At 42.3% G+C, this 20,003-nt stretch overlaps 1 protein-coding gene, 1 long non-coding RNA gene and 1 pseudogene across 7 annotated transcripts in view; 2 read left to right on the top strand and 1 right to left on the bottom strand.

The window, feature by feature from the left end:
* The window catches only part of ZMYM6 (zinc finger MYM-type containing 6), a 51,694-nt gene extending 38,250 nt beyond the window's left edge, over positions 1 to 13,444 (bottom strand). For 2 of the 6 annotated variants that reach the window (XM_063666111.1, XM_054496785.2), the window contains exons 1-2: positions 8,001 to 8,123; positions 6,916 to 7,082 (exon numbers count right to left, since the gene is read on the bottom strand). In XM_063666111.1, coding sequence (XP_063522181.1) covers positions 6,916 to 7,008 — 93 coding nt within the window. In that variant the 5' untranslated portion in view covers positions 7,009 to 7,082; positions 8,001 to 8,123. Of the gene's footprint in view, positions 1 to 6,915; positions 7,083 to 7,896; positions 8,124 to 8,184; positions 8,424 to 12,866; positions 12,924 to 13,223 lie in introns of those variants that run through there. The other 4 variants (XM_063666112.1, XM_063666118.1, XM_054496807.2 and 1 more) reach the window with 3 other exon arrangements.
* LOC134739714 (uncharacterized) lies at positions 7,636 to 10,384 on the top strand. Its single transcript, XR_010126693.1, has 2 exons — positions 7,636 to 8,481; positions 9,494 to 10,384. It is a non-coding gene; the product is annotated as an uncharacterized LOC134739714 (long non-coding RNA).
* Positions 13,445 to 16,095: 2,651 nt separating the features above from the next.
* On the top strand, positions 16,096 to 16,847 carry LOC129007228 (H/ACA ribonucleoprotein complex subunit 2-like; annotated as a pseudogene).
* The last annotated feature ends 3,156 nt before the right edge of the window (positions 16,848 to 20,003 follow it).

Here is a 20,003-nt window from a genome sequence, read left to right as displayed (position 1 = left end):
AATTTTTTTTTTTTTTGGAGACGGAGTCTTGCTCTGTCACCCACGCTGGAATGCAGTGGCGCGATCTCAGCTCACTACAAGCTCCGCCTCCCAGGTTCACGCCATTCTCCTGCCTCAGCCTCCGGAGTAGCTGGGACTACAGGCGCCCACCAACAAGCCTGGCTAATTTTTATGTATTTTTAGTAGAGACGGGGTTTCACCATGTTAGCCGGCATGGTCTCGATCTCCTGACCTCGTGATCTGCCCATCTCGGCCTCCCAAAGTGCTGGGATTACAGGCATGAGCCACCGCGCCCAGCCAGATTCAATACAAATTACTTTGCCTTATCAACTCAATTTCTAAAATGTTTCTAGTATTTCTGTTCTATTTCCCTGACCAGTTTCTTTTATCTCACAAAGTAATTTTTCTAAACCTTCATAGCTCACAAGTCCCAACTCCACATCTTTCCTGCTCATTGATGTTTCAATTTCACCAGGTAAAAACAAGTAACTAAGAACTCCCTCAACATCCCTCAACCCCCTCCACCTTACCTACAAATTGCTCAGCAAACTGTCCTGCTATCTTACAGGAAAAGGAAACCTTCTTTTTAGCTATAGCTGAAATAATGCTATTTTAGAATAATTGTGTTCCAAGTATTGCAAGCAATATACTTATAGTAAAAATTACCATTGTTTATTTGATAGCCAAATTTAACGTGGCATCCTGTATTTTATCTGGAAGCCCTACATCTCCAAGTAGATAACTTTCCAATCTCCAAATCCCAGATTTTTATGTGCAAATGCCTCCTTGTACAATTTACCACTTGAATGTCCCACAAGCCCTTTAAACACAACAGACCTCAAAATGCACTTAGTACTTCCTCCAAAATCCTGTTCTAATCCCTCAGTAAATGGTATCACCATAAACCCCAAAACCTGTAAGTATCCTTGGACTCCTCTTTGACCTTCACACCTCATAAACAATCTCTAAATTTGATCAATCCTACCTAACCATTTTTAAATCTATTATCTTTTCCCACTTTATTATTGATACTCAACTATTAAACACACCACATTCTCTCACCCCTCCATGACGTGGCTATTTTCTCTGCTATATTTTCTCTGTCTGAAACTCTTAGTCAATTGTTATAATTCAATTGCTACCTGCTATGTGAAACCTTCCTCTCCTTCCCATATAGATTTAGGGCTCCTTCCCCTATGCTCCCAATGCACCTCACACAATTTTAAAGTACTTACATAAGACTGTGATTTTGTTGTTTTTTTTTTTCAGATGGAATATTGCTCTGTTGCCCAGGCTGGAGTGCAGTGGAGCAACCTCTGTTCACTGCAGCCTCTGCCTCCTGGGTTCAAGTGATTCTCCTGCCTCAGCCTCCCCAGTAGCTGAGATCACAGGCATGCGGCACGAAGCCTGGCTAATTTTTTTGTATTTTTAGTAGAGATGTGGTTTCACCATGTTGGCCAGGCTGGTCTTGAACTCCTGACCTCAAGTGAGCCATCTACCTCGGCCTCCCAAAGTGCTGGGATTACAGGTATGAGCCACCACTCATGGCCTTGATTTTGTATTTGCACAAAAGGTGGCACAGGCCAGGCACGGTGGCTCACGCCTGTAATCCCAGCACTTTGGGAGGCCAAGGCAGGTAGAGTTCGAGACCAGCCGGCCAACATGGTGAAACCCCGTCTCTATTAAAAATACAAAAATTAGCCAGGTGTGGTGGTGGGCGCCTGTAATCCCAGGTACTCGGCAGGCTGAGGCAGGAGAACTGCATGAACCCAGGAGGTGGAGGTTGCAGTGAGCCGAGATGGCGCCACTGCACTTCAGCCTGGGCTACAAAGCAAGACTCTATCCCCCCCACCCCAAAAAAAAAAAAAAAGAAAAAAAAAAAGGTGGCACAAAGCAACAGAAAGCATACAAGTTTGAAGACAATTAGGTTTAAATGAGAATGCATAAGATATGCTTAGCATAGCTTCTCACAAGGCACAGTCACTCAACAAATATTACTTCTCTCATTCTCATAACTTTTCTCTCCATTACACTATCAATTACCTTGAGAGCAGAAGTCCTATCTTTTCATCTCTGTAGCCTTTCTGAAAACAAAGTAACTAATACAGTTTACCACCCTGGTTAAGGGTTTGGACTCTTGAATCAGACTGCTGGAGTCCAAATCCTGACTCAACCATTTATTAATTATGTGACTTTTAACAGGTTACTATCTAGGACTCAGCTTCCTTATGGGTAAAGTGGGAAGAGAAACAGTACTTAACTCAGGGTTGTGAGCATCGAATGGATTAAGGTATGTAAACTGCTCAAAACGATGTTCAAGTATTATGGATTACAGTAGGCAAGAATAAAAACTCACTGAATGAATATGAATACTCAACATATATGAATATAAGGACTAAACTGTAACTTATTTTTTTTAGATGGAGTCTCCCTTTGTCGTCCAGATTGGAGTGCAGTGGTGCAATCTCAGTTCACTGCAACCTCCGCCTCCCAGGTTCAAGTGATTCTCATGCCTCAGCCTCCTGAATAGCTGGGATGACAGGCGCCCACCACCATGCCCAGCTAATTGTTGTATTTTTAGTAGAGACAGGGTTTCACCAGGTTGGCCAGGCTGGTCTTGAACTCCTGACCTCAAGTGATCCGCCCACCTCAGCCTCCCAAACTGCTGGGGTTATAGGCACAAGCCACCGCGCCTGGCCTTCAACTATAATTTTAATATCCAGAACAAACTCTTAGAAAATCAGAAAATAAAAAACATTTCTATTTATCTCTTATTTTCCAATATTCAAAGGAGATTCATCAATGCAACATAGAAAATAATACACAATTTGTTCAATTGGCTTTTCAATCATAGTCTACAACCTCAATCATGAAAAAATATAGCCTATTCACCTGAAAACATTAATATAAACCAAAGACAACTGAGCAGTTCCTACCCTCTTAAATTTACAATCTAAGCTGCTAGGGAGATTTCCATTATCACAATTTTTATATTCAGAAAGAACATTTAATTAACTTAAAGCACATTATTTGTTAAGTGTATAGGCAAGGTATAATGAAAGAAATATTGCATCTGGAGTAACAACAAACTGGTTTGTATCCCAGTTTTACCATGAGATATTGGTGAAGTCACTTATTCCTTCAGGTTCAGTTTCCTTATATGTGAAAGAGGCTCTTTTATTCCAATTATTGAACATGTACTTTGTGCCAAATCCTGTGCTAGGAATTGGAGATTCAGGTCAATAAGACCAATTTCTGACTTCAGAGAGACTGCAGTCTAGTGTGTCAATGAAAGATGAGGAGATGGCCAGATTAGTATAATCAGCATGAAGACAAAATTCATTGACCTGTAGATACCATAATAAAAGTGACTATACTATACAATTAAAGAGAGAGAACAGCTCATTCTACTTGTGAGAAACTTCATCTTAAAAAAGGACAAAATTTTGCCAGCCTACCTAGCTTATTTCTTCTTCCACTGGCACAAGAAATGGCAAGTGCAAAGGCAAGGAAATAAAATGCAACCGAGTTTTAGAAGACAGTTTTGAGTGAACTGCAAATAGTTGGCAGCAGCATAGATTAGAAAAGGTGGGAACAATGAATGATGACACTGGAGAGGGAAACAAAGGCCTAAACATGGATGATTTGGATGTCACATTGAAAGATCTTTGCTTTATCACACTGGAGGAAACAGGGCCTTTAAAGGGAGAAATATCACTCGATCTATACAGTACAATGGCATCACTGTAGAGTGTTTTGATGGGATATGTGACTGAAGGAAGGAGAATAGGTAGGAAACTATTATAAAAGTCCAAATGAAAAATAATGAAATAGTTCAGGCATGATGGCTCATGCCTGTAATCCCAGCACTTTGGGAGGCCAAGGCAGGAGGATTGCTTGAGGTCAGGAGTTCAGGACCAGCCTGGGCAACATAAGGAGACCCCATCTCTACAAAAACTAGCTGGGTGTGGTGGAGCATGTTTGTGGTCAGCTACCTGGGAGGCTGAGATGGGAGGATCGTTTAGAGTGCAGTGGCCATACTCACACCACTGCACTCCAGTATGAGCAACAAAGTGAGACCCTGTCTCAAAAAAAGGAAACAAAAAAAAGAGAGAGAGAAATAATGAAATACAGAAGAACATCATGGGTCAGATGCAAAAAATATTTAAAAGCTAAAATCCACAAAACCTGGCAAAGAAATGGTTACTTTAGGCAGAGAAAGAGTAAGAATTTACCATCTGGAGGGAAAACAAGTAGCATGGATGCCACCATGCCCCACTCCACATCTTACAGACACTACCTCAGAACTCTTCTTAGCCCAGCACTCTAGGAAGGCATAGAGTTCATGAGTGAAACAAAACCTACCTGACATCCCTGTCTTCTTATGATACTGCCTGTGGCTGGGCATGGTGGCTCACAACTATAATCCCAGCACTTTGAGAAGCCAAGGTGGGCAGAGCACTTGAGGTCAGGAGTTTTGAGATCAATCTGGCCAACATGGTGAAACCCAGTCTCTAACAAAAATATAAAAAATTAGCCAGGCATGGTGGCGCACACCTGTAATCCCAGCTACTCAGGAGGCTGAGGCAGAAGAATCGCTTGAACCTAGGAGGTGGAGGTTGCAGTGAGCCAAGATCGCACCACTGCACTCCAGCCTGGGAGTGACAGAGCAAGACTCCATCTCAAAAAAAAAAAAGAAATGATACTGCTTGTGATATGGTGTGAAAAATAAAATTGTTTTTTATTATTTTAAAATATAATTGCTTTGCTTATTCAATAAAGTCAATAACTATGAGTGTAAAGCAAAAGAACTGTCTCAGAAGAAAAATTCCTTGCCAAAACAACTAACTCATCTCTCCCATTGATTTTATTTTATTTTTTTGAGACAGAGTCTCGCTCTGTCGCCCAGGCTAGAGTGCAGTGGCACTATCTTGGCTCACTGCAAGCTCCGCCTCCTGGGTTCACGCCATTCTCCTGCCTCAGCCTCCCGAGTAGCTGGGACTACAGGCGCCCACCACCACGCCCGGCTAATTTTTTGTATTTTTTGTAGTGATGGGGTTTCACCGTGTTAGCCAGATGGTCTCGATCTCCTGACCTCGTGATCTGCCTGCCTCGGCCTCCCAAAGTGCTAGGATTACAGGCGTGAGCCACCGTGCCCAGCCTCCACATTGATTTCTGTGCTCTCCATTCTGGGTCCCTATGGGGTAGCCAGAATGATCTTTCCAAACACAAATCTGTTTCATCTTACTTTCTCACTTAAAACCCTACAATTGGCCAGGTGTGGTGGCTCACACCTGTAATCCTAGCACTTTGGGAGGCTGAGGTGGGTGGATCACCTGAGGTCAGGAGTTTGAAACCAGCCTGGCCAACATGGTGAAACCCCGTCTCTACTAAAAATACAAAAAATTAGCCAGGCATGGTGGCAGGCGCCTGTAATCCCAGCTACTGGGGAGGCTGAGGCAGGTGAATCACCTGAACCCGGGATGTGGAAGTTGCAGTGAGCCACCAAGATTATAACATTGCAGCAAAACTCCATCTCAAAAAACAAAAACAAAAAACCCTATAATGGCTATCGACTGCTCTTAGGATAAAAACCAAAATTTATAACAAGGTCCGCTAGGTCCTACATAATCCAGCCTTAAACTATATATACAGCCTTATCATAGAGAAGCAGAATAGCACAGGTTCTGGAGTCTGACCACCTGGATTTGAATCCAGTCTTTGTCATTTACTACTAACTGTGATCTGTGGTAAACTATTTGGCTTTTTTGAGCTTTGGTCTCCTCATCTGTAAAATGGGGATAATAATATGGTGGTAAGAATGGTGCCTGATACACTCTTAAGCATATATAAGTATTAAGTTAATAATGTCACATATGATTATGATATAATATATACTACATACCGATATACTAATGCCATCTATTTTTATTGTTGTTGTTTTAATCATTATCATCATCACCATTTTCACACCTTTTCTGTTCCAGGCTCGCTGTTCCTGCAGGTCTTAAAAAGAACCATGCATCTTTCCAACTCAGGGCTTTCCTATTCACAGTTCCCTCTGTCTGTAATACTCTTCTCCATGCCCTTTGCCTAATGAATTCATTCTTCATAATTCAGCTTACACATCCTTCCCTTAGAGAGGCCTTCCCTAGCCATCCCCAGGCCTCAGACCACAACCAAAACTAGGTCAGATTCCCCATTTTAGGCTTTTCTTCCAGAGTACTTGTCATAGTTTGTAATTATATATATTACTTGACCAATACTTTTGTAATCTCTGCCTCCTCTACTAACATATAAGCTCTACAAGGGAAGGGACTAAGCTGACTTTGCTCAATCCTAGATGCCCAGAGACTAGCACAGACCACAAATTCTTAACAGAATAAAGGAAAGTACTACCAGATACAAGAGAATTTTTTTTAAGTGACAAGTATGGAAAAATGGTAAATATCTTACTTTCCTTCCACACACAAAAAAATCACGTCGTTATAGCTTTCATTCAAAGAGCAAAAAACCAGCCAGGCATGGTGGCTCATGCCTGTAATCCCAGAACTTCGGGAGGCCAAGGTGGGTGGACTGCTTGAGCTCAGGAGTTTGAGATTAGCCTAGGAAACGTGGCCAAACTCCGTCTCTACCAAAAATACAAAAAAATAGTTGAGCATGTTGGTGTGTGCCCTGTGGTTCCAGCTACACAGGAGGCTGAGGTGGGAAGATCACTTGAGCCTGGGAGGTGGAGGCTGCAGTGAGCTAAGAAGATCGCACCACTGCACTACACCCTCAGTGACAGCGACAGCCTGTCTCAGTTTGGGTTATTTTAAACTTACAAACCGGAAACCGTTTAACTAAAATTTTTCAGTTGACCAGATGGAAAAGAAGGAATTTTTTTAAATTTTTAAATCAAGATGAAATGCTTACTTGAGCATTGTCTGGTTCTTCCTTAATTTTGTCCAGAAGCTCCTGCTGCGGTACCACTGCTTTGCCACATTCACCATCCAAAGGTTCTTTCATTCTAATTTTTTACCTCAAAGAGTTCCTCAGGCTCAAACGAATGGATTTCTTCTTGGTAATGGATAGCTGGACACCTAAAATACATACTCAGGCTTATTCTCTCTTTTTTTCTTCAGGCTTATCTATATGAAAGAAAAACTTTGTGTTGAGTGCATGAGGCTTCACGGCTCAGCATTTGAAAAACAACTCTTCTGGGGCCACAACTAACTTTTTTCTTTCTTCCTGCTTTCTGTTCCTTCAGTAGCTACATAAGAAAACAGTTTTGGGGCAACAGCTCCCACTTCTCTAATATCTTTAAAGACACACAACACACTCCGGTCTTTCCTATGTTGAAGGTTATTGAAGGGAATTAGACCAGCAGACCAAGACGTGGGAGGAAGTTACCAAACTCTGAGAACTGACTCAAGAAATAGTTTCTGACCCCATAAGAATCAGTACTTAGAGGCCCACGTCGGCTTTTATTTCTCAAAGAGGAGCACAACAACCTCCCTGCCCTGACCTATAACTCAACCTTCACTGGAAGCCTCCCTAAGGGCCCCATTTCTTGGCCTAACGCTAGATGTGAGCTCAAAATGCCATCCATCGCAGGCGAACAACAGGAACGCCCTTACTGAAAGTGAGTCACCTGCCTCTTTCAAGGTCTCCGTGTGAGGGGTGGGGGGCATCAAGCCCCTCCGAGCCCCGCTTCACGATCGCCTTCCTTTAGAAAAGAAACTCAATTGGCCATTCAGTAAATTCCCTTCCCCTAAAAGTCAAAAAACTAAACGGGACGAATTAAACCTAAAACAAAAAGCTCTTCAAAGTTGTCTTTATCCGAATAGTCAGGGATGGAAACGGACAACTGGTTGAAAAGCCTGTTCCAAAGAAGAGATGAGAACTTTTGCGCACTCGCCACAAACATCTACGGGCGCTCATCCCTCCTCTGAGAACCGCACGCGTTCCGAAATTCTCCTTCCCACCAAGAATTCCCACTCCCATCATTGAGGACTAACGAGGCAATGTGGTCTCCGACTGAGAGCGGTGGACTAGCCAGTGAGTATCAACGCATCCCTAAGGCGAAATTCGCAGCCGCCCCAGCCGCGTAGCCCACCTGGCACCGCCCCCGCCGCAACGCCTCGTCACGTGGCGTGGCCTCCGCCCCGCCGTCCCGCCCACTACCACTGTGGCCGCACCCACCTTCTGTCGCCTCTCTGCTACCAGAGGAGCACTGGACGGGGAATTTGCGAATAGGAACCAAGTCCTCTGCGTCTAGACAGGGATTATTTTCTCTTCTGGAATTCCGCCTGATCCATCCCAACGCACCAGCCGGCCAACCACGCGTGCGCAGCCTTGGTCTCCGCCCTCTTTTCCCGTCAGGCTCCGGACCTGAGCTGAGTAGAACTTCCCAGCATTCCTCTTTCCTCAGTTATGGTTCACTTCTTAAAGAGACCGAGGCTCAATTGTGAAAAGGTGGAGATGGCATTAGAAGGCGCTGTAAGTGCTCTATAGAATTTTTTTTTTTTTTTTTTTTTTTTTTTTTTTTTTTTTTTTTGGAGACAGAGTATCACTCTGTTGCCCAGGCTGGGGTGCAGTGGCGCAATCTCGGCTAACTGCAACCTCCGCCTCCTGGGTTGAAGCGATTCTCCTGCCTCAGCCTCGCGAGTAACTGGGCTTACAGGCACGTGCCACCACACCTAGCTAACCTGTAGCATCCTTTAGTGCCCATTTCCTGAAAGGTGGACTACTGAGAGAGCATGATATTAAATAATACTTGGCTTGCTGAGCACTTCACATGCACCATCCCACTTAATCCTCACCATTTAACCCTAAGAGGTATAATTTTTTAATCTCTTGAGATATAAATGAAAAAATTAACTTGCTCAAAATTGAGATTTGGTTTTTTTTATTCAACCTTGTTTCACAGATAGATGTGTGATTTGTGACTGTTCATTCATTTTGACTGTTGTATAGTATTCTATTTTATGAATATGATACAATTTTAATCATCTACTATTGATGGACATTTGAGTTGTTTCCAATTTGTGGCTATTAGGAATAACGCTTCTGTGAACATTCTTGTCATTGGTGGTGTTAAAAGACAAAATTACAACAAATTTAATTTAAATATCTCAATTAGCTTTATTTGTGATTCTAGAATCTGGCAACACTTCATTCCATAAAATAGAACAAGTGTTCCAATGAGCTGAGCAGGAGAGGTAGGTTTTATAGACAGAGAAGGGTTGGAGAAAGCAGAAATAAAGAACAAAAAACAGATTGGTCCATTTCAAAGTAACTTGCCAAAAAATAAATAAATAAGTTAATTTCCTTGTAAAGCGGAACCAAGAAACAAAACAATAGAGAAATAACTGATTGGTTAACATCAGGTAACTTCAGTTTACCTTTTCTTGGTAAGGATTAAAGCAGAAGAAATTTCGTTATTATGCTAATTGAAACTGGCACTCAGGGGAAATTAGACTCTTATTATCTCTTTTTCCTGACTTTTCAGAACTTCAAATAACAACGTAGTTTCCATCTGATGACATGGAACCTCAGTGTGAGTGACTCCGTTTTGATTTTTAGTCTGGTTCATTGAGACCTACTGCAGGAGCTTAGCCTGAAACAATGGCCTACAATTTTTATTTAACAGTGATACATATGCCCACATTCCTGTTGGGTTCATACCTAAAAGTGAAATTGCTTGTTATGTATATGTAAAATTTAGGTAGATAATCTCAAGCAATTTTAGAAAATGGTGGTTTCAGTTTATACTCCCTTCAGCCATGTATGAGAGTTTCAGTTTCCCAACATCCTTGCCAATAATTACTACTGCATATCTTTTTAATTATAATCATTCTGATGGGGGTATAGTGGTATCTCACTGTGGTTTTAATTTGCATTTCCCAGATTATTAATGAGGCTGAGCCCATTTTCTTGTTTCTTGGGTATCTGGATATCCCCCATAAGTGCCTGTTCAAGTCTCTTGCTCATTTTTGTATTGGATTGACATTTTCTTATGGGCATATATTTTAGATATGAATCCTGCTATGGTTTGAATGTATGTGTCCCTTCAAAATTCATATATTGGAACTTAAACATTAAGGCGATAGTATAAAAAGTGGAGCCTTTGGGAGGGGTTAGGCTATGAGGACTCCATCCTCATGAATGGGATTCATGCCCTTACAAAAGAGGGCATTCATGCCCTTCACAAAGGTTCATTCCTTTTGCCCTTTTAACCCCTCACTGTATGATAACAATGTTCCTCCCAGCAGGAGGACAACAACAAAGTTTCATCTTGGAATTAGAGAGTAATTCCAAGACAACAAATCTGCCAGTGCCTTGATCTTGGACTTGCCAACCTCCAGAACTGTGAGAAATAAATTTCTACCATTTATAAATTACACAGTCTGTGGCATTTTCTTTTGGCAATCAGGAATACACTAAGATAAGTCTTTTTTGAATATACACTAGCCACCCTCATCCACGGTTTTGCTTTCTGAAGTCTTAGTTACCCACACTCAACCACGGTCTGAAAATATTTAATGGAAAATTCCAGTAACAAATAATTCATAAGTTTTAAACAACTTTCATTAAAGTCTATCGTTATAATTGTTCTATTGTTCGTTGTTAGTCTCTTTCTGTGCCTGATTTATAAATTAAACTTTATCATAGGTATGTATGTATAGGAAAAAACATAGTATATATAGGGTTTGATACTACTGGAGGTTTCAGGCATCTGTGGAACATCTTCGAACGTATCCCCATGGATAAAGGAGAACTACTGTATATATTGCAAATATCTTCTCCCACTCAGTAGCTTGGAGTAACAGCTTTTCACTCTGTTATTGGTGTCTTTTGATGAACTTAAAAGACCTTTGTGGCTGGGTATGGTGGCTCATGCCTATAATAGCAGCACTATGGGAGGCTGAGGTGGGCGGAACTCTTGAGGCCAGGGGTTTGAGACCAGCCTGGCCAACATGGTGAAACCCTGTCTCTACTAAAAATACAAAAATTAGCTGGGCATGGTGGGCACCTGTAATCCCAGCTACTAGGGAGGCTGAGGCAGGGGAATCACTTGAACCCTGGAGGCAGGGGTTGCAGTGAGCCAAGATCGCACCACTGCGCTGCAGCCTGGGTGACAGAGCAAGACTCTGCCTCAGGAAAAAAAAAAATTAGCCGGGTATGGTGGTGTGCACGTATAGTCCCAGCTGCTCGGGAGGCTGAAGCAGGAGAATCACGTGAACCGGGAAGCGAAGGTTGCAATGAGCTGAGGTCATGCCACTGCACTCCAGCCTGGGTGACAGAGCAAGACTCCATCCAAAAAACAAACAAACAACAACAACAAAAACCCTTTGTGCTTAGTGCTTATTGTATTCTCTTAAGAAATATTTTCCTACCAAATGAAGAAAATTTCTAGAAGTGTTATTAGTCTTTCACATTTAGTTTTATAATCCATCTGAGGTTGGGTTATGTGTATAGTGTAAAGTAAGTCAGATTTCAACCTTTCCATGTGAATTTTGCATGGATTAAGCACTATTTTTTAAAAAGACTGTCCTTTTCCCCACTGTTCTGCATTGACACCTTTGTCATGTATCAGTTGTCTATATATATGTGGGTTTGTTTCAGGACTGTGAAGGCTGTTCCTTTTGTTTCTCCTTGTGGAAATACCATACTGTCTTAATTTCTGTAATAGCTTTATAGTAAATCTTAGTATATGATAGAAAAAGTCCTCCCTCCTATTATGTCCTTCAAGATTATCTTGGCTTTCTTTGGTCCTTTGCATCTTCATGTAAATTTTTGAATCAGCTTGTCAGTTGTGACAAAACTTTCCTTACAAATTTTAGAATCCATTGGGATTTTGTTTAGTATTATACTGAAGTGGTATGCCTGTTTTGGAGAATTGTTATTAGTTATTCATTATGTTGAATTGTGTCACCTAAAAAGATATGTTGAAGTCCTAACCCTTAGAATGGGACCTTATTTAGTCATGTAGGATTGTTGCAGATGTAATTAGTTAAGATGAGGCCATACTGAAGGAAGGTGGGCGCTTCATCCATTATGACTGGTGTCCTTAAGAAAGGAGAAGATATGAAGACATACACGTGGGAGGAGAACCCCATGTGATGATGGAAGCAGAGATTGAAGTACTGCAGTTGCAAGCCAAGGAATGCTAAGGATTGTTGATAACACCAAAAGCTAAGAGAGGCAAGGAAAGATTCTCCCATATAGGTTTCAGAGAAAGCATGACCCTACCGATCTTTAATTTTAGCCTTCTAGCCCCAAGAATGGTGAGATAAATTCTGTTTGTTTGTTTTTTTAAAACCTAGTTTGTGGTACTTTATTAAAGCAGCCTTAGGAGACTAATAACAGCATTCTGTGGGGTTGAATCTTTCAATCCATAAAAATGATATATTTCTCCATTTATTTTGGTGTCTGTAATTTCTCTTGATGCTTTATAGTTTTTAAGTGTAGAGATTGCACACCTCTTTGTTAGATTTATTCTAGGCATTTAATATTTCATGTCATTTTAAATGTAAATTTTTATTTTCTAATTGTTTTCAGTGTAAATATAGAAATACAATTATTTTTGTATGTTGGTCTTGAAGCTAGCACCCATGCTGAATTATTAATTAAACTAATTAATTCTAGTAGTCTAGCCATTTTTCTTACTTTCTGTTTCCAGCTATGTAGAGAATAATGACCATTTTATTTCTTTCTAATTATATAACTTATTTCTTTTTCTTGCCTATTGCAGTGGCTAAAACCTGTAGTAATGTGTTGAATGGAAATGGTGATATTGGGCATCTGTATCTTGTTCCTGTTATGTTGCTTTCAACATAAAATTATTGAATATTATATTTACTTTAAGAGTTTGTAGTTACCTGTGGGAGGTTAAATATGGCCATAAAGTTGTTACAACTTTTCCCATCAAGCGGAGTCTTTAGTGTGCAGATGGCGGATTTAAAAACAAAGAGAGAGAGAGAGAGTCCGTGATAGTTAATTTCATGTGTCAACTTGAATCTGTAGGCTCAGTAAAATAGAATGTCCTCCCAATATAGAAAGGCGTTATCCAATCCATTGAAGGCCAGAATAGAACAAAAGATGGTGGAAGGAGGAATTTGCCCTCTCTCTCACTCTTTTTTTTTTTCCTGCCTCACTGTCTGAGCTGAAACATCCCCTCTCATCTCCTCCTGCCCTCGTACTAGGATTTATACCATCAGCTCCCCTGTTTCTCAGACCTTTAGACTCAAATTGAATTACACCACTGGTTTCCCTGGGTCTCCAGCTTGCAGACAGCAGATTGTGGGACTTCTTCACCTCCATATCATGTGAGCCAATTCTTCATAATAATAAATCTTCGTATCCTATTAATTCTGTTTTTCTGGAAAACGCTGACTAATACATAGTCTTTTTTCCTACCTGTTGTTTCTTGACTGGGCTTGTGAATTATTTTGACTGACAAAATGTTATAGAAGTGACATCATATGAGTTCCTAAGCATAGGCCTCTATTGTCCTTGGGGCTTCTGCTTACGCTGTCATAGAACACTCCTACCACCATGTCAGAGTTAAATGGGATAACTGCTGACCGATGAGAAATCACATATGGAGAGTGACCCCATGGCCAGCACCAAGGCCCCATACATATGAGGGAAGCCATCTTATATCCTCCAGATTACTAGATGATTACAGCATCTGTTGTTACATAACAAAACACCCCTTTGTAGATAACTGTTAGAGAATTGATATCTAGAAATGGGATACTGCCATAACTAAAACATAAAACATGTGGCATTGATGTGGGGACCAGGCAGCAGGCAGAGCCTGGAAAGACAGCAAGGAGGCTTTGAGTGGAAGTTAGAAGAGCAGTGAGGAAACTTATTAAAACCTGGAGAGAGAACAACCAGTGTGATGCACTGGCAAAATGTTTGGCAGCACTGTCATCTGTGACAACTTAGAAGCTAGGAGACATACTTAATGACCTTCTGGATCTGCCTTAGGAGATTCCCATGCAGAATGTTAAAAGCGTTTGCTGATTTCTTTTAACCACATAGGATGTTGTATTGCAAAAGAGAAATAAGCCAAAGAAGAAATTATTCAATTTTCAAGCAGAAACGAGACAAAATGTAAAGGACTTAGTGAGTAAAGGACTAAGGACTTAGCAAAAGATCACCAAAATAAGAAATGGCTTCAGAGCAAAGATCAAATCTAGGAAATTGCAAGTTAAATGTGGCCTCAGATCAAATCAAGAGTGCAGCTGTAAGACTTCATAAGGAATTAAGGCAGTGCCTTGTAGACCATCTCACCTAGACAGAAGGGCTTCTGAGAAACATAAGGGCATTGCACTACAGCAATCAGACACATCCAAATTAGAGAGACTTCTGTCTCAGAAAGAAGTATGGATGTGGTTTGGGGGGTATGGTGTGAATCCAAGTAATATTCATAAAATACCCACAAAGTTTTAAAGAGAAGTATATTGGCAAAAGTGAAACTATAGATTATAAGGGGCAAAGACAGTTTGAAACAAAAAGGATCCCTGGGCCCTCAACTTTCTGTGGGTGGAAAGAAACTGAAAAAGCTACTCAGCTACAAATATGGACCGTTTCTTATGGAAAATGCTTTCTCGGGGTGTGAAGCCAAGATCCCAGAGTGCAAAGGGCAGAATTAAAAGCTTCTGAAAATAAAATGGATTGTGAAACCATTCCTTCTAGGGGCAGTGGCTCACACCAGTAATCCTAGCAGTTTGGGAGGCCGAGGTGGGCAGATCACATGAGTCCAGGAGTTCGAGACCAGCCTGGAAACATGGTGAGACCCTGTCTCTACAAAAAAAAATACAAAAACTAGCTGGGCGTGGTGGCACGTGCCTACAGTCCCAGCTGCTCAGGAGACTGAGGTGGGAGGATCACCTGAGCCCAGTGGCCAAGATCATGCCACTGCACTCCAGCCTGGGCAACAAAGTGAGACTCGGTCTCAAAAAAAAAAAAGCCATTCAATAAAACATTCAAAGAACAATTCCTGTCCTCAGAGTAGGAGAACAGTTGCCCAGGTAAATTTCAGAATTATTATGAATCGATAACTATTAATGTGCCTTCTATTCTTCCCCTTTTTGAATAGGAGTATTCGGTGGAGTCATTATGTCTCTATATTATCAAGTGTGTTGGTGTGTGGGTGTGGGGAGTGAGGAATAAGGGGAGCAGGTAAGTCATCTATTTAGTTCACAGGTCTCTGGGTTGAAGAAGTTGTACCTGTACACCCAATAAACTATACCACAGGAACTTCTTCTTCATGGGCCTTATTTAGATAGTGAAATGCTGGACTTTGATCCAAGGCCATAATGGTTTGAGATTTTGGTGGAGTGGATGAGTGTGTTTTGATTGGGAAAGGATATGGATTGCTATGGCCAGAAGGTGAACTATGAAAGATTGTTTCTGGGCTGGGTGTGGTGGCTTACACCTATAATCCCAGCACTTTGGGAGGCCGAGGCAGGAGGATCATTTGAGCTCAGGAGTTTCAGACCAGCTTGGGCAAATAGTAAGACCCCATCTCTACAAAAAATACAAAATTTAACCGGGCATGGTGGCATGTGCCTGTGGTCCCAGCTACTCAGCAAATGGAGGCAGGAGGATCCTTTGAGCCCAGGAGGTTGAGGCTGCAGTGAGTCAAGGCTGCAGTGAGCTATGATTGTGCCATTGCACTCCAGCCTGGGTGACAGAGTGAGACACTGAAAGAGAGAAGAAAGAGAGAGAGAGAAAAAAAAAGAAAGAAAGAGAAAGAAAATAAAGAAAGGAAAGATTATTTCCAAAGATGCTGTCAATAATCCCATCTTTGATGTGCAGGATGCTTCTCCCATCAAGAGGTGGAATTAACTACAGGCATAAATACTCTAATGAATATTGATTCAAAAGTCCTCAATAAAATACTAGCAAAAAGAATTCAACAATACATTAAAAAGAACATTTACTATGACCAAGTGGGATTTATCTCTGGGATCCAAGGATGGTTCAACATGTGTAAATCAATCATTGTGATATATCAACAGAATGAAGGACAAAAACCATATAATCATTTCAATTGACGCTGAAAAAGCATTTGATAAAATTCAACATCCTGGGGCTAGGTTTCAGCGGCCGCTGCGATGACCAAAATAAAGGCAGATCCCGACGGGCCCGAGGCTCAGGCGGAGGCGTGCTCCGGGGAGCGCACCTACCGGGAGCTGCTGGTCAACCAGAACCCCATCGCGCAGCCCCTGGCTTCTCGCCGCCTCACGCGGAAGCTCTACAAATGCATCAGGAAAGCGGTGAAGCAGAAGCAGATTCGGCGCGGGGTGAAAGAGGTTCAGAAATTTGTCAACAAATGAGAAAAAGGGATCATGGTTTTGGCAGGAGACACACTGCCCATTGAGGTATACTGCCATCTCCCAGTCATGTGCGAGGACCGAAGTCTGCCCTATGTCTATATCCCCTCTAAGACGGACCTGGGTGCAGCCGCAGGCTCCAAGCGCCCCACCTGTGTGATAATGGTCAAGCCCCACGAGGAGTACCAGGAGGCTTACGACGAGTGCCTAGAGGAGGTGCAGTCCCTGCCCCTACCCCTATGAGGGGCTCCGGTAGCACCTGGGCACCTGCCGCTGGAAGCTACTGGGCTGGCGGCAGGACGACTGGCTGTCCTCCTGCCCACCCACACTGACGGCGTCTTCCCAGTTCCCCAAGGCACGCCTTCTTCCCAGGCAGCTCTAACAGCCCTTTCATGAAGGTAATGCCAGTCTTCTGTCCATCAGTGCCATTTCCTGTAGAACTAAAGGCTGTTCCAAGAATGTGGGGTGGGGAAAGTAAATGCTAAGACTAAAAAAAAAAAAAAAAAAAAATTCAACAGCCTTCAAGATGAAAACCCTTAAAAAGCAGTATAGAAGGAACATAACTGAGCATAATGAAAGCTGTATCCAACAGACCCACAGCTAGTATCATATTGAATGGAGAAAAACTGAAAGACTTTCCTCCAAGATCTGGAACATGACAAGGATGCCCATTTTCACCACTGTTATTCACCACAGTAATGAAGTCCTAGCTAGAGCAGTCAGACAAGAGAAAAAAATAAAGGGTATCACTGGGCACAGTGTCTCATGCCTGTAATCCCAGCACTTTGGGAGGCCGAGGTGGGTGGATCACCTGCAGTCAGGAGTTCGAGGCCAGCCTGGCCAACATGGTGAAACCCCATCTCTACTAAAAATACAAAAATTAGCTGGGCATGGTGGCACACGCCTGTAGTCCCAGCTATTCAGGAGGCTGAGGCAGGAGAATTGCTTGAACCCAGGAGGTGGAGGTTGCAGTGAACCAAGATCATGCCACTGCACTCCAGCCTGGGTGACACAGTGAGACTCCGTCTCAAAAAAATAAAAATAAAAATAAAAAGGGTATCCAAATTGGAAAGGAAGAAGCCCAATTATCTTTGCTTGCAGATGATAGGATCTTATATTTGAAAAAAACTAAAGAGTCCACCAAAAAATTTTTAGAAGTGATAAATTCCTCTGGGCGTGGTGGCTCACACCTGTAATCCCAGCACTTTGGGAGGCCAAGGCAGATGGATCACCTGAGATCAGGAGTTCGACACCAGCCTGGCCAACATGGCAAAACTCCATCTCTACTAAAAATACAAAAATTAGCTAGGCATTGTGGCACGCACCTGTAATCCCAGCTACTCGGGAAGCTGAGGCAGGAGAATCACTTGAACACAGGAGGCAGAGGTTGCAGTAAGCCGAGATCACACCACTGCACTCTAGCCTGGGCAACAAAGCAAGACTGTCTCAAAAAAAAAAAAAGTGATAAATTGCCAGCTGTGGTGACTCACCTGTAGTCCCAGCACTTTGGGAAGCCAAGGTGGGCAGATTGCTTGAGCTCAGGAGTTCAAGACCAGCCTGGGCAACAGGGTGAAACCCCATCTCTACCAAAAAGACAAAAAATTAGCCAGGTGTGGTGGTGTGCACCTGTGGTCCCGGCTACTTGGGAGGCTGCAGTAAGAGGATTGCTTGGGCCTGGGAGGTGGAGCTTGCAGTGAGCCAAGATCATGCCACTGCACTCCACCCTGGGTGACAGAGTGAGCCCCCATCTCAAAAAAAAAAAAAACTGATAAATTCAGTAAAGTTGTAGAATACAAAATCAACATACAAAAATCAGCAGGATTTCTATATGCCAACAGTGAATAATCTGAAAAAGAAATTTTAAAAAGTAATCTCACTTACAGTAACAACAAATAAAATTAAATACCTAGGAATTAATCAAAGAAGTGAAAGATCTCCGTAATGAAAACTATAAAATACAGATGAAAGAAATTGAAGAGGACATCAAAAAATGGTAAGCTATTCCACGTTCATGGATTGGAAAACTCAATATTGTTAAAATGTTCATACTACCCAGGGCAATCTACAGATTCAATGCAATTTCTATCAAAATACCAATGATATTCTTCATAGAAATAGAAAAAACAATCCTGGCCGGGCGTGGTGGCTCACGCCTGTAATCCCAGCACTTTGGGAGGCCGAGGTGGGCGGATCACGAGGTCAGGAGATCGAGACCATCCTGGCTAATACGGTGAAACCCCGTCTCTACTAAAAATACAAAAAATTAGCCAGGCGAGGTGGCGGTCGCCTGTAGTCCCAGCTACTCGGGAGACTGAGGCAAAAGAATGGCGTGAACCCCAGGGGGCGGAGCCTGCAGTGAGCCGAGATCACACCACTGCACTCCAGCCTGGGCGACAGCAAGACTCTGTCTCAAAAAAAAAAAGAAAAAACAATCCTAAAATTTATACAGAACCGGCCAGGCAGAATGGCTCACACCTGTAATCCCAGCACTTTGGGAGGCAGAGATGGGAGGATTGCTTGAGGTCAGGAATTCGAGACCAGCCTGGCCAACATGGTGAAACCTCGTCTCTACTAAATACACACAAAAATTAGCTGGATGTGGTGGTACCTGCCTGTAGTCCCAGCTACTTGGAGGCTGAGGCACAAGAACCACTTGAACCCAGGAGGCAGAGGTTGCAGTAAGACAATGCACTGCAAGCCTCAAAAAAAAAAAAATTTTCTTTTTACATAGAACTACGAAAGACCCAGAATAGCCAAAGCTATCTTAAGCAAAAAGAACAAAACTGGAGGAATCACATTACCTGACTTCAAATTATACTACAGAGCTATAGTAACCAAAACAACATGAAATTGGCATAAAAACAAACACATAAATCAATACAACAGAATAGAGAAACCAGAAAGAAATCCACACACCTACAGTGATCTCATTTTCCACAAAGGGGCCGATAACATACACTAGGGAAAAGACAGTCACTTCAATAAATGGTTCAGGGAAAACTGGACATCCAAACCCCGAAGAATGAAACTTGAAACTTGACCCCCTTCTCTCGCCATATACAGAAATCAAATCATAATCCCAGCACTTTAAGAGGCCAGGGCAGGAAGAGCCCACTTGAGCCCAGGAGTTCAAGACCAGCATGGGCAACATGGCAAAACCTCATCTGTACAAAAAATACAAAAATTAGCCGGGTGTGGTGGTGCTCACCTGTGGTCCCAGCTACTTGAGAGGCTGAGATGAGAGGATGGCTTGAGCCCAGGAGTCAGACGTTGCAGTGAGCTAAGGTCGTGCCACTGCCCTCCAGCTTGGGCAACAGAACCATACTTTATCTCAAAAACAACAAAAAAGTCAAAAGATTTGAATAGACATTTCTCAAAAGAAGGCATACAAATGGCAGTCACATGAAAAGGTGGACATGAAAAGGCGAAAAGATTAACATCATTGATCATCAGAGAAATGCAAGTAAAAACTACAATGAGATATCATCTCACCCCAGTTAAAATGGCTTTTATCCAAAAGACAGGCAATAACAAATGCTGGTGAAAATGTGAAGAAAAGGGATCCCTCATACACTATTGGTGGGAATGTAAATTAGTACAACCACGGTGGAGAACAGTTTGGAGGTCCATCAAAAAACTGCAACTAGAGCCACCATATGATCTAGC

This window comes from Pongo pygmaeus, chromosome 1 (genome assembly GCF_028885625.2).
Source record: "Pongo pygmaeus isolate AG05252 chromosome 1, NHGRI_mPonPyg2-v2.0_pri, whole genome shotgun sequence".
In the NCBI taxonomy this organism is placed as follows: Eukaryota; Metazoa; Chordata; class Mammalia; order Primates; family Hominidae; genus Pongo; species Pongo pygmaeus.
This window is presented reverse-complemented; position numbering and strand designations above follow the sequence as displayed.